General features: G+C 48.0%; 3 protein-coding genes across 3 annotated transcripts; all 3 read left to right on the top strand.

The window, feature by feature from the left end:
• Positions 1-1,563: 1,563 nt before the first annotated feature.
• Positions 1,564-2,012, top strand: BDV38DRAFT_279087 (uncharacterized protein; the record flags this gene model as incomplete). The annotated part of the gene is made up of 2 exons (XM_032058913.1): positions 1,564-1,574; positions 1,637-2,012. The coding sequence occupies 2 exons, from the start codon at positions 1,564-1,566 to the stop codon at positions 2,010-2,012; spliced, it is 387 nt and encodes a 128-aa protein (XP_031917803.1).
• Positions 2,013-3,231: 1,219 nt separating this feature from the next.
• On the top strand, positions 3,232-4,667 carry BDV38DRAFT_191326 (S-adenosyl-L-methionine-dependent methyltransferase). Its single transcript, XM_032052275.1, has 3 exons — positions 3,232-3,487; positions 3,540-4,052; positions 4,104-4,667. The coding sequence occupies exons 1-3, from the start codon at positions 3,257-3,259 to the stop codon at positions 4,629-4,631; spliced, it is 1,272 nt and encodes a 423-aa protein (XP_031917802.1). The 5' UTR covers positions 3,232-3,256; the 3' UTR covers positions 4,632-4,667.
• A 637-nt stretch (positions 4,668-5,304) lies between these two features.
• On the top strand, positions 5,305-11,859 carry BDV38DRAFT_296355 (type I polyketide synthase; the record flags this gene model as incomplete). Its single annotated transcript, XM_032062920.1, has 4 exons — positions 5,305-5,675; positions 5,725-6,016; positions 6,068-9,484; positions 9,538-11,859. The coding sequence occupies exons 1-4, from the start codon at positions 5,398-5,400 to the stop codon at positions 11,857-11,859; spliced, it is 6,309 nt and encodes a 2,102-aa protein (XP_031917801.1). The 5' UTR covers positions 5,305-5,397.
• Between the last annotated feature and the right edge of the window lie 1,354 nt (positions 11,860-13,213).

The raw sequence follows: 13,213 nt of genomic DNA, 5'->3' as shown, positions 1-13,213 counted from the left end.
GCTCATGATGAAATAGAAAGCTTCCTGTCATCCTATTCAGGCATCATTCTACGACTACTCACTTGCGATGACGAAATATACCATGGCGCTATCCAATTGAGGGCGTGCATTCATGTCGTCGGCATTACCGAACTGTAGTAATAAAGAGAATCCAACCTTCTATTGATTTCAGCTAAAAGGTACTCCGTATCCGACCCCTTGAAATCCAGGCATAGATAGTCAATACGCAGAATATCCGAGTCTCTGTTCACTTGTAAGGTACACTGATGCCGGTGTCACCGAAGTCGTGAGACAAACGACCTACACGAGGAACACGTAGTAGTATCATACTACTGTCGGCATCGCCGAAGTAGTGAGGGACCTCCTAGTATTCATAGTGGGCCGGAATAAACCTAAAACACAGAGCATAAACATTATGGCAATCGTCGGTTCATCAACTGTGGGTATAGCAATCCATGGACCGGCGTTGAGGTTAACGTGAAAGGAAAGAGACAAAGAAAGCAAAAACCGACTACCTCACAGTGATGTCGATCTGAAGTCTAAAAATGGCATACTCAAGTCCATGGTGGATCGTCAAAAGTCGATAATCGAATCGGCACCACACGGAACGACCGCCACGTTAGGGTTTGCACATGCGGCCCCATGATGGACTTTGGTACTCCCAACGGATCTTCTTTCGTTTCTTTTCTGACTGGAATAATATTTCCGACAGTAACCCCAAAGCATCTCGAGGAAGGGAGAATATTCGGAGCTGTCAACGCCGGAGCATGATCGGTCGCATGGACCACCTCCCACTCAGACTATATTCCATTCGTATCCGAAAATTCTGCTCCCCGAACGCAGCAACTAGTTGTTCATGTACGGCAAACCATTGCGGCCAACGCGCATTAATTCGTTCTCCTATATTTTAAACTTGTTTCGGCCGGCAGAATAGTCTACTATACTGAATGTACTTAAATTACTTACTTGGTCTGATTGATCTGCTTGAGCTGCTTAATCTGCGTAGTCTGTGTTGTCTGTGTTATTTACATCGTCTGCGTTGTTTATATAGTTATTAAGTAGTCTGGATAGTCTACATATTCTGTATAGTCTACTTGATCTATATAGTAAACTGTATATACAGTTTACAAAGTCTATTTAGTATAATAATATAACTGTGAACTACTGGGTTAATTATTAACTAATCAAGGGCAGCCAGCTGAGCGGTAAAGGAACTCAACCTCAACAAGAAGAGTATAAGAAAACCTAAAAAATATAGGAAAATGAATTAATGCGCCTTGGCCGCAATGGCTTGCCGTAGTTCATGTCAACGATTACCAAATACCCAATGAAAATCGTTGACTTTGTGGGTCTGCACCCGCCCCAAGGAAACAGCCTGACCGAGCATCTCGCAGAGAACTTTCGAGCTTGTTGGAGCGAGCTTACCCAAGCATTCATTTCTACCAGTTTCATACGAGCCATTTAGTTTTTCGCCTTGCGAGGGACCTTGGCCCGCCCAGCTGCTATTGTCTAACCCGATATAGTTGAACAAAGACTACTCCAATCCCCTCCTCCGCCGGCCCAATGCAGCAGTTGTATGACTGAGATGGGAACATGGAGGGGGAATATATCTTCTCGCTCTGACACGAATAACAAGCATTCCGGTTCCATCGTCCCCACCGAGCCACTTGAAGACTACACATAGCCATGGAGCTGTCCACTATGATACGGCCAGTAGACCGCAGTCCCCGGTCTGGAATCGCAACGAGCGCCAAATTAGCTCAGACCAATCTGTAGGGCTAGGTGCTGCCCCCACCGAAGGCCCCGTGTCCGATGAGGCCACTGTTCAAGTGGATGGGCCAGCGGCAAAATCCGCCCCATGCGCCGAGAAGCTCACGTTGAGAGCATTGTTGGAAAAGATCCGTCGGGAGAAGGGAACCGAGCAGGTGGATTTACTCAGTGTGTACTTTGGGGAACCTGGGATCGACCTCAATGTACACATTCAGGGTGATTTTACCGTGACCTTGTTGTAGGCTTGTTTCCTTTTCTTCTCAATCCTTTGGCGTCTGCTTCTATTGCGGATGAACGTTAAGCCCTATGTGCTGATGAAAGAACAGGATCTAAGGCAGGAGGTTTGAACCGCCGATAATATATTATTAAATGATTCCTTGGTACTCTACGTTGATTAGCTACACTCTATTCAGCTCTTCCGTGCCACATTGAGTTCTGCTGAGGGTGAATACATCATTTCCTTTAACTGAGCTTAGATAGAGTCAAGTACACAAGCTGGATACAAACCAATAGACTCCATTCAAATTTTTGCAACTGATAACTAGATGATTTATGTTTAATCATGGATACGTCATGTATGTACTGGGCTTCAGACTGAACCATTGATCGAACTCAGCTCAAGACTTTAACATTATGTTTGTACTAATGTTTCTGTACTCCACTAGGGCTTCTGCCATTTGCTAAACTATAAAACGTCACAACTACCTAGTAAGTGCTAGCTATCTATAGGATTTGTATGCAGCATTTTAAGCGAACGGGAGATATATATTTACGGGCAGCTGTAACATTTTTTCAATCGATTGTTATAATTCAGGATAGTAGTATACCATCTGCAACAGTCGTGATATAGTTATTTTGAATAACCTGCTGATACCAAGTAGGCTTGTCCATTAATGGAGTACTATTCCTATACCTTTTAGCTGAAAATCCATGCCCTCTCTGAGCTTTCGCTCCGGACCCGGACTGAATCGGGACCGAATCCGGAGCGGAGCGGTTGATCGGCAATATTCACACCGCCTACTGGAACAAGACTAACAACCAGAAGGAAGTTTGGTTGTTTTACGGTAACATACAGTACGCCAAGAATCGGTACAGTATGGACTATCTCGGAAAAGCTACCAGAGACGCAATTAACCAAGGAAAGAATGATATTTTGAATTACTTCAACTTGAGATATCCCTTTTGAAGAAATCCACATATACATATAGGGCAATATGCTCAATTCTCCACACACCGATAGCTGTGGTTTATTTAGGCATTTTACGCAGTCAGCTTATATCATCCCCATCCACTCATCTCGGGGTTCGTCGCTTCCCGAGTAACCCGAGAATCGCGAAGACAGATACGGGCAAGCCGAATCTGGAAGTATATTTAGGGGGGCCACCATGTGAAAACTACAACGCTATCAGTCAATGTACATGTATCGAGTTTATCAAACATGAAAAATAATAGTAATCCCGACTTCGCATTCGCTTCGCGCTCTCCTATGGAAGAACTCACCCGAAGTTTGGTGAACGACGTCGAGGTACTGAGCGACCACCTTGCTTCCACTGGTCATCCCCTGCCTTCATTCGATCGCCATACACCCATAGTTGTGCTGCCCAATGGCGCCTCACCGGATGCCCATGCTGCAAGAGAGCGAATCCTGGATAATGCCTTGCACCTCTTTCAGCTTGCCGCAGGACCGAGTGCGTATTTGTTGAATTTGCAGACAGGGGTAAGATAGCAACGCTGGATGACATAGTGTTGCCATATTAATTGAAAATCAGTATCACTATGCATCTTGCGTACGATGGTTATGTCACTTTCGGATCTTCCACCTAGTGCCTTTAGAGGGCTCCATTGCTTACGCCGACCTTGCCATCCTTGCCAAGGCACCTGAGTGTCAACTCAGAAGTGTCGTTCGCATGGCTATGACAAGTGGTCTTTTCCTCGAAAGCCCATCGCAGCACGTGTCACACTCCGCCACATCTGCTTTGCTGCGCAATGATGCCGATTTCCATGATTGGGCTGTCACCATGAGTGACCTATCCGTTCCGGCTGCCTTTGCAATGGTCGAGGCGCATGAACGGTGGCCGGATAGTGTTGAAGGAAGCCACACGGCGTATAATATCGCAGTTGACACTGAATTACCCTTCTTTCAGCATTTGGCTGAACATCCAGATCGAAAACGGCAATTTGCTGGCTTTATGCGCAGCATGGCGCGCAGCCAAGGAACAGAGGCCGAGAAGCTCGCGGAAGGATGGGACTGGACCGCCCTTGGACAAGCCTGTGTAGTCGACGTAAGTACTGGTCCACTCGAACTAAGATGCTCAATGCTGATGAGGATATAGGTGGGTGGGTCCACCGGTCATACTTCGGTTGCGCTGGCCCGCAAGTTTCCTGACTTGAACTTCGTTGTGGAGGACTTGCCTGAGGTAGTGGCTGAGGGCCCTGAGTATCTCTCCTCCCTGAATGATACCCAGGACCTGAGGCCGCGCATTTCGTATCGGGCACATAGCTTTTTTGATCCGCAACCCGTGCAAGACGCTGATGTATACATGCTGCGGATGATACTGCACAATTGGTCGTTCGCTGACTGTGTGCGGATACTGTCACGTCTTGTCCAGACATTGAAGCCTGGTGCACGTATTCTCATTGTCGATATTGTGTTGCCAGATCCGGGTGTGATTCCAGCATCCAAGGAACGGTTGCTGCGTGTTCAAGACCTGATAATGCGGCAGGTGTTCAACAGCATGGAAAGACATCTGGAGAACTGGATGGATATCTTTAAAAGGGTCGATGAACGGCTTATTGTAAAGAGTATAGTGGAGCCTCATGGAAGTTTAATGTCGCTGATTGAATTAGGCATGGATTTATAGAAACGAATATAACTGAGCTCTATGACCGTGGGTGGTATATGCTTTGAGAATCTGAAGGAAAATGTACAAGTGTCGCAACCCATAGATTTCATGTAAACATCTTTCATGTAAACATCTCTATGCTGCTCATGAAGACAAACATAAATCCGTAAAGAAACATTGTACAATTTTGGTTTGATATTTACCATTGTCCGTATAAACTTGCTACTCCGTCCTATGCATTCTGTGATGCTCCATCTTTTGATGAACACCATTTCCCATGTCTTCTCAAGATAATTGGACAGAGTTACTTGAGTTGGGAAGCATGGGGATTGGCGGACCGGATTCTGTAATCGCTCTGCTTGCATAGAAGCTATACTATATGTCTACTTTGAGTTAAGGTTTTAAGGGGATACATGTTCGAATGTAACCATGTATATGGACATTTAACAGCCACTGTGCCGAACCGCATTCTTGTCTATAAGAGACCGTGAAAGGGAATGATGATAATGAGATAATATAAAAGACCTACCCCGAGACACTCCGTGGGTGATCGTTGGAACCGAGTCTCGCTATCGTCGGCTTCCCCGGGCCCATCGGAGTACGTCGGATATCTCGGTGTCCTTGGGGGTTTGGCTGGTTTCCCGAATAAGGCGAACGCGGCCCAGGCTCACACAGCCTCGCTGATGCCAGTATTGCTTTGCCTTCTCACAATTTATATATTGCAATATGGATGTTTATTCAGGACGTAAGTTCAGTATCTACCCGCTTATGAACGCTAGCAAATATGGTCAATATTTACCTTTTTGGGGATCAAACCATCAGAGTGGATGATGCCCTCCATAAGCTATTACATGTGAAAGATAACCCAACATTGAAATCCTTTCTTGACGGAGTGTTTACCGCTATAAGGAAGGAGATTTTCTTATTACCGCCAAATGAGCGTGCCTTGTTGCCGGCCGCACACACCCTTCCCCTTCTACTAGATGCCGTCAGAAATGGACGACGCCATGTTGCGCTGGAAAGTGCATTAGTATGCCTTTGCGAGATAGGACAATACATTCTGTTAGTGGCGTCATATATATCGACCCTTCCCATACTCATCTATGCATAGACTCTTACAGACTACGGATCTTTCCCATCCGCCAACTAGCTCCATTCTAGTTGGGCTTTGTACTGGATCTCTCGCAGCCGCCGCGGTTTCCTGCGCACGAACCAGTATTGACCTGCTCACCCTTGGCATTGAGGCCGTGGTAGTTGCATTTCGGGTTGGGATGCATGTAGCGCGACGGGCGAATGCATTGGTCGGGCAAGACTCTCTGCAGTGGAAACCATGGTCACTCGCCGTGGCAGATATGCCAGAATTAGAGGCTGAAAAGATCCTTGAGAACTTTGTCAGGGATGAGGTAAGTGGTGGACACACCAGCAATACGCATGACACTCATTGGCTCGCTTAGGATATTCCGAACATTATGAAGCCGTACGTCAGCGCCACTGGCAGCAATACTGTTACGATCAGCGGCGCCCCAAGAGTGTTGGAAGCATTAAAGAGCTCCTCACATCTTCGAAGCACAAAGACATGGCCGGTGTCAATATATGCGCCATATCACGCGGCACACCTATACAGCGAGGTCGACGTTGAAAATATCCTCAGATGCAAGCCAATCGAAAGATTTCTGTTTCATCATCAAGCGAACATATCCCTCATATCATGCGCTACGGGCATGATCCTGAAGAAGAGGACATTTGGTGATTTGGTTCAAGCATTGATCATGGAGATCCTAACATGCAAAATGCGGTTCGACAAGGTTGAGGAGAGTGTTGTTCAGCATAGTTCTGATGCTACCGCTCGAATTATTCCTATACACACGAATGTTACATCAAGGATGAAAGCATCATTAGCGCAAGCCGGCATTGAAGTGGAGTGCCTAAAAGCGATAGCAAACCACGGACCGGCAGTCGAGACTTCACCAGAGCCCTCAAGCAATGACTCGTCCAGGATTGCTATTATTGGCTTTAGTGGTCGCTTTCCGGAGGCAGACGGTCTGACTGAATTCTGGGAACTATTACAGCAAGGGCTGGATGTCCACAAGCCTATTCCCGCCGATAGATTCGACCGCGAAGCTCATTACGATGCTACACTGCGACGAAAAAACACTAGTCGGATCAAACATGGTTGCTGGATACGAAATCCTGGAGCATTTGACGTGCGTTTCTTCCAAATGTCCCCACGCGAGGCATGCCAGACGGACCCTGCACAACGCCTGGCTCTGCTCACAGCTTACGAGGCCATGGAGATGGCCGGTTTTGTTCCGGATCGGACGCCAACAAGCCAGCGGGATCGCGTGGGCGTATACTACGGCATGACAAGCGATGACTGGCGCGAGGTTAATAGTAGCCAAGATATTGATACCTATTTCATCCCAGGAGGTATCCGAGCTTTTGTTGCCGGCCGCATCAATTACTTCTTTAAATTCAGTGGACCAAGCGTCACAGTCGACACAGCATGCTCGTCCAGCCTAACAGCCATTCATACTGCCTGCAACGCTCTACTCAACCGTGATTGTGACACTGCCTTGGCCGGTGGGACAAATATTTTAACGAACCCCGACAACTTCGCTGGCCTTGACCGCGGGCATTTTCTATCTGCAACTGGAAACTGTAAAACCTTCGATGACGATGCGGACGGATATTGTCGTGGAGATGGCGTGGGCACCGTCATCCTCAAGCGTCTAGCGGATGCAATAGCCGACCACGATCCTATATTTGGTGTGATCGTGGGAGCACGAACCTCACATTCGGCAGAAGCAGTCTCGATAACCCGTCCTTTGGCCGATGCACAGGCACAGCTATTCAAACAATTACTGGCAGAATCTGGCATTCATCCACACGAGATCAGCTACATCGAGATGCATGGCACAGGGACACAGGCGGGCGACGCCGTTGAGATGAAATCCGTGCTTGACAGCTTCGCTTGGGATGGAAGCCGAGGCTCAAATAGGCCGTTGCATCTGGGGTCTGTCAAGGCGAATGTTGGCCATGGCGAGTCAGCATCTGGTGTGACAGCATTGATCAAGGTCCTGCTGATGATGCAGAAGGACCGGATTCCGCCACACTGTGGCATCAAGGGACGAATAAACCGTCACTTCCCTACAGATATGTCGCAACGCAATGTGCATATCCCATTTAGGGAAACTGACTGGGCGCGTCCGGGTGAAGGAAAGCGCCGCTCATTCATAAACAATTTCTCTGCAGCCGGAGGCAATACGGCATTGTTAGTTGAAGATGCACCATCATTAGAGAACCTTGGGGTTGGACCTTCGTCAGATCCACAGAAATATTATGTTGTTACTCTCTCCGCTCGGTCGTCGAAAAGTCTGTCAAACAACATGCGTGCTCTGGGCGAGTTCATCGGGTCAGAAACTTCTCCGGGCCTCTTAGCAGGCATTGCATATACGACTACCGCTAGGCGCATGCACCACTCCTACCGTGTAGCCTTCGTAGGAAATGACCTACAAGACATTAAGCGAAAGTTGCTGGACACAGATGCGATAGAGGATATCACGCCTTGTCTCCCCAAATCACCCGGCGTAGGTTTTCTATTCACGGGTCAGGGTGCACAACAAACGGCTATGGCGCGGGATCTATACGATAGCTTCGCTTCGTTCCGTGCGGACATAGACGAGTTTGAGTCTGTCGGTCGCGGACATGGATTTCCCTCAATACTTCCTCTGCTTGAAGATGCAATCGATATTGAGGAGTTGTCCCCTATAATAGTGCAACTTGGTACCGTGGTGATCCAGATGGCAATGGCACGATTATGGCAGAACTGGGGCCTGACGCCGCAATATGCGATCGGACACAGTCTTGGTGAATATGCAGCCCTACAGCTGGCAGGAGTGCTCAGCATCAGCGACACAATCTACCTAGTTGGGTCGCGGGCAGCATTACTAGAGACAAGATGCACCGTGGGGTCACATGGGATGTTGGCAGTCAAAGCATCCGTTGCTGACCTAGAAGAGGTTCTCAAGAGTGCGCAGGTGGAGGTGTCGTGCATAAATGGCCCAGACGATACTGTTTTGAGTGGAACAAATGATGAGATTGAGCGAGTCTCCAAGAAGTTATCGGAACTTAAAGTGACATCCAAGAAACTCCTTCTACCATTCGCGTTTCACTCGTCACAAGTCGACCCGATCTTGGAAGAGTTGGAGCAAATTGCCAGCCAAGTCACATTCCAACTACCAAAGATTCCAATTGTGTCACCCACTCTGGGCCATATCATCACCGACCAAAAAGTTATTGGGGCCCAGTATATTCGCCGGAATTGCCGTGAGCGCGTAAACTTTCTCGGTGCCGTACAGGCAGCTCAGTCTTCAGGCATCTTTGGCTCTGGAGCATTGGCAGTTGAGATTGGTGCACGCCCCATCCTCACACGCATGATGAAGGCTGTGGTGGGCTCAAGTGTTAGGGTGTGTCCAACATTATCCCATCAAGAGAACATGTCCAAGACCCTTGCAGGATCATTGTCCGTATTGCATCTGGCAGGAGTGCGGCTGAACTGGGACGAGTATCAACGGGACTTTATGACTAGTAACCGGGTTGTCATGCTCCCCGAATATAACTGGGATTATCAGGACTGCTGGATCCAGTATCAGAATGACTTTTGCTTGACAAAGGGGTGCCCTGAACAGCCTATCAGCGCCGATGCTATTGAGCCCATGTCGACTCGGCTGAGCCCTTCTGTTCAAAGGATTGTGGAAGAGGAGATGGATGCCACAGGCGCAATGATTATTATCGAATCTGATATTACTGACCCGGAGCTACTGCCAGTGGTGCTTGATCACAAAGTCAACGGTATAATGCTATGTCCATCGGTAAGCCTACAGCCCATAGCATTTTTTCGGTACACTAATAAGAAAGTCTATAGTCTTTATATGCGGATATTGCCCATACATTAGGTATATATCTGTTAGGCAAAAAGGAGAATTTAACAGAACACAAAATAGATATCTGCGACATGGTTGTCGAAAAAGCTCTAGTCGTCAAAGGGACTGGGTCACAGCTCTTCCGTGCATCGCTTGACATGGACTGGAACATGCTCCGTGGATTGATGAAGGTGTACAGCATCGACGACACAGGAGCCCCCACCGCACAGCACGCAGAATGTGCCATAGAGCTCCGAAGAGCTCAGCTCTGGCAGGAAGACTGGAAGCGCCAGCTGTATCTGATCCAACGCAGCATTGAACAGCTTAAGAAGGGTGTTGAGGAAGGGTGGACCCACAAGATGCGCCGAGGTGTGGCGTACAGACTCTTCTCGTCGATGATGCAATACGGCGCCTCATATCAAGGCATTGAGGAAGTCATATTCGACAGTTTTGGGCTTGAAGCCACGGCTCAAGTACGTTTACAGTCGACCACAGCCCAGTATTCATTGAATCCTGTCTGGTCTGACAGCTTCGGCCATCTGACCGGCTTCGTCATGAATTGCAATGATTCTATTGATCTAACCGAGCACTTGTTTGTGAACCACGGTTGGGGGTTCATGCGCTGTGGAGAGCCTTTCTCCCCGGACACGGTTTACCAAACTCACGTCAAAATGCAACCTGTCGGTGGGAACGATGGCTTGTATATGGGAGATGTTTATATTCTCAATGATAACCGCATAATTGCTCAGTATGGAGCAGTCACATTTCAGAAAGTGGCTCGGCGGGTCTTAGAAATGTTGTTGCCTCCGACCACATCCAAAGGCAGGTCTTCCAGCCTGAGACCAAGAAATGTCGATACTTCGCGGCATGCTACCAGGTTCCAGACTCGAAGACAAACTCCGCCTACTGATGTTGAGGGTCCGTGGCAGCGAGTACTGGAAATCATCGCCCGCGAGATTGGCATCGATCCTGGACAGCTCACAGAGGATGTGAACCTTACCGACATGGGAGTTGATTCACTTATGTCTTTGACCATTATCGGTAACTTTCGGGAGTTTCTAGGTCTAGACGTACCATGGACGCTTTTCGAAGACTGTCCATCTGTACAGTCACTTCGTGTTTACCTCAATATGTCATCATTGTCCGAATCTGACAGTGGTGAGACCAGCCGTTATCCAACCCCCGATGAATCCACTATGACCGCTATGACATCGCCTAGTAGATGTGACGGGGACATGGAGAGAAACGCAGGAGTAGATGGTGTGAGAACTACCGTGGCCTTGGTCTTATCCATACTAGCCGAGGAAATGGGTGTAGATCGTGCAGATCTCTCCAATGCAGATGACCTGGGCGAATTTGGCCTAGATTCCCTCCTGTCACTCACAGCTCTTGGAAGAGTGCGTGATGAAACGGATCTAGACCTCCCCAATGACTTCTTTCTGAAGCACTCGAGCGTTGCTTCAATCACAGCAGCGCTGCGAAAAATGTTTGCATTTACCGAGCCAGGTCCCGAGCAGACTTTCATTACCAGTCATCCACCCGCCACGTCGATAAAGCTCCAAGGAAACGAAAGTTGCCCACGGACCCTGTTCCTCTTCCCTGACGGTTCTGGGTCCTCCACATCCTATTCAACACTACCCTCCATTTCCAGGGATGTACGCATATATGCCATGGACTGCCCGTATTTGAAGCGGCCGAATGAGCTGGCGCAGTGTCAACTCCAAGATCTTACCCCAGTTTACGTTGCAGAGATCCGTCGACGCCAACCATGCGGCCCATACAACCTCGGCGGTTGGTCTGCAGGTGGGATTGCTGCGTATGAAGCGGCACAGTATCTCGTGGATCAAGGGGAAAAGGTTGAGCGACTGGTATTGATAGACTCTCCTAATCCAATGGGTTTAGGGATCTTACCACCACACTTCTACCGCTTTCTTGAGGAAGCAGAGGTCTTCGGTGTGCAAGGCAGGCGGAAACCCCCCGCGTGGCTATTGAAGCATTTCCAAGCCTTTAATGAGGTACTAGAACACTATACACCGGAGCCTTTCCGCCCAGCGAACGCGGCCCCCCGTACTACTCTCATTTACGCACAGGATGGTGTATGTAAATCGCCAAGGGATCCCCGACCGGAACGACAAGCAAGTGACCCAGCGGTCATCTCTTGGCTTCTGGAAAGCCGAGTGAGCATGTCATACAACGGATGGGATCAAGTGCTTGGGGTAGATAAAATCCAAGTAGAAACGGTACCTGATGCTAACCATTTCACTATTGTTCGAGATCCAGCGGTTGTTCGTCTAGCTGGAATAGTGCGGATGGCGATGTCCTAATGCATTCTACTAGATGTGTTTCACTATTCTTCCACAACCCAATGTTTGCTATCCAGAATCCTACGTGGAGATCACATGCCTTTGTGTGCCCTGTGATGAGGTGCAGATTTGTACATAATATTCAACCAACATTTGCAGACCTAGGTGCCATCCCTAACCAAGGTTGTGCACAAGGTCTAAACTCTACACAGCCAATCCAGATTGCATAGTCCTGGTTAAATGCCTGCAATTTGTAACACAAACCGAGGTCAATAGGAGTGGAATGACGGGGGTTATCTAGGCATGGTTTGGAACTTACTCTAACAAACAGCACAGATACATAACTAAGCTGAAATTACGACTCTTGAAGTGGTTTACAACGTAAGACAGATCTTTCATGGTCCCTTCCTGGGGACATACCAGCATTTCATGTTTTTATTTCTCGCTCCGGCTCATGTACCGCGGTTCTAAGCCACGAATGACGGGGTATATGCAAACCAAGGTTCCGTGAGTATGCGCCCTTTGTACCAATTGTTCATCGCTTCAAAAAATACCGTCCAATAGGTCTGACATACTTGATGTCTCCCCTGTAAAGACCAGGTACAACGTTTGTGTTCGCTCGCGTCAGCTAATGTTGGAGGAGGAAGGAGAAACCCCGATTCAGTTGGCCTCTTATACAGCGTATGTACCAGAGGTTGAATGATACAACTGTTCTATCAAAGTGCACCTACATCATGAACCTGAAAGCCATCCTTGTCGTCAACCCACAACGGCAGAATATGCGTAATAACGTCCGCATGCTGGCGCTCTAATCAAAATAGGCGTACCATGGTCTCAGAATGACAAAACTGGTAGGAGTCTTTGTTCAAGCTCAGGTACAGTGAGAATATTACTAATTACACATATCGCGATAATTCGTAGAGGGCGAAGTACGATTGTTCTATAATAAGCATATTGAAGGCCGGTCCAGGACGATGGGAGGCCTTACGGCAACCAGTGCCCTGACGTAAACGACAATTGCCTACCGCAACGCTACTGGTAGATCGTTCAGCCTCAATTGTGGGACCGATGTGGCCATAGGTTGATGATAAATGAGAAGAGCTCAAAGCATGTACATAGGCCTTTTATGGTTCTAAGTTGACAGAGACCAATTAGACTTCGCGTGGCAGTGGAGTATACGAGATGTTGGCTTTGCAAGATGAAAGCCTTCTGCGCCATGGCTGATGAGACATTATTTCTAATGCATGTGAGGGGATCTGATCTAGCGCAACTTACTAAGCTCCGTATGGTTTGATTCAAGTTCTTAGCTTTCGCCGAATAAAAATTGTACGAAAATACTATACATGAATTAAACGAAAACGGGGGCATAAGGTTC

This window comes from Aspergillus pseudotamarii (assembly GCF_009193445.1).
Source record: "Aspergillus pseudotamarii strain CBS 117625 unplaced genomic scaffold BDV38scaffold_7, whole genome shotgun sequence".
NCBI classification, from domain to species: Eukaryota; Fungi; Ascomycota; class Eurotiomycetes; order Eurotiales; family Aspergillaceae; genus Aspergillus; species Aspergillus pseudotamarii.
The sequence above is the reverse complement of the archived record's forward strand: the minus strand, read 5'-3'. Positions and strand labels throughout refer to the sequence as shown.

Excerpts from the sequence above, each read along its gene's own strand:
- BDV38DRAFT_191326 (XM_032052275.1), top strand. The coding sequence starts at position 3,257 with ATGGAAGAACTCACCCGAAGTTTGGTGAACGACGTCGAGGTACTGAGC. Across the intron at positions 3,488-3,539 it reads TGTTGAATTTGCAGACAGGG|TATCACTATGCATCTTGCGT; the intron begins GTAAGATAGCAA and ends ATTGAAAATCAG. Across the intron at positions 4,053-4,103 it reads GACAAGCCTGTGTAGTCGAC|GTGGGTGGGTCCACCGGTCA; the intron begins GTAAGTACTGGT and ends ATGAGGATATAG.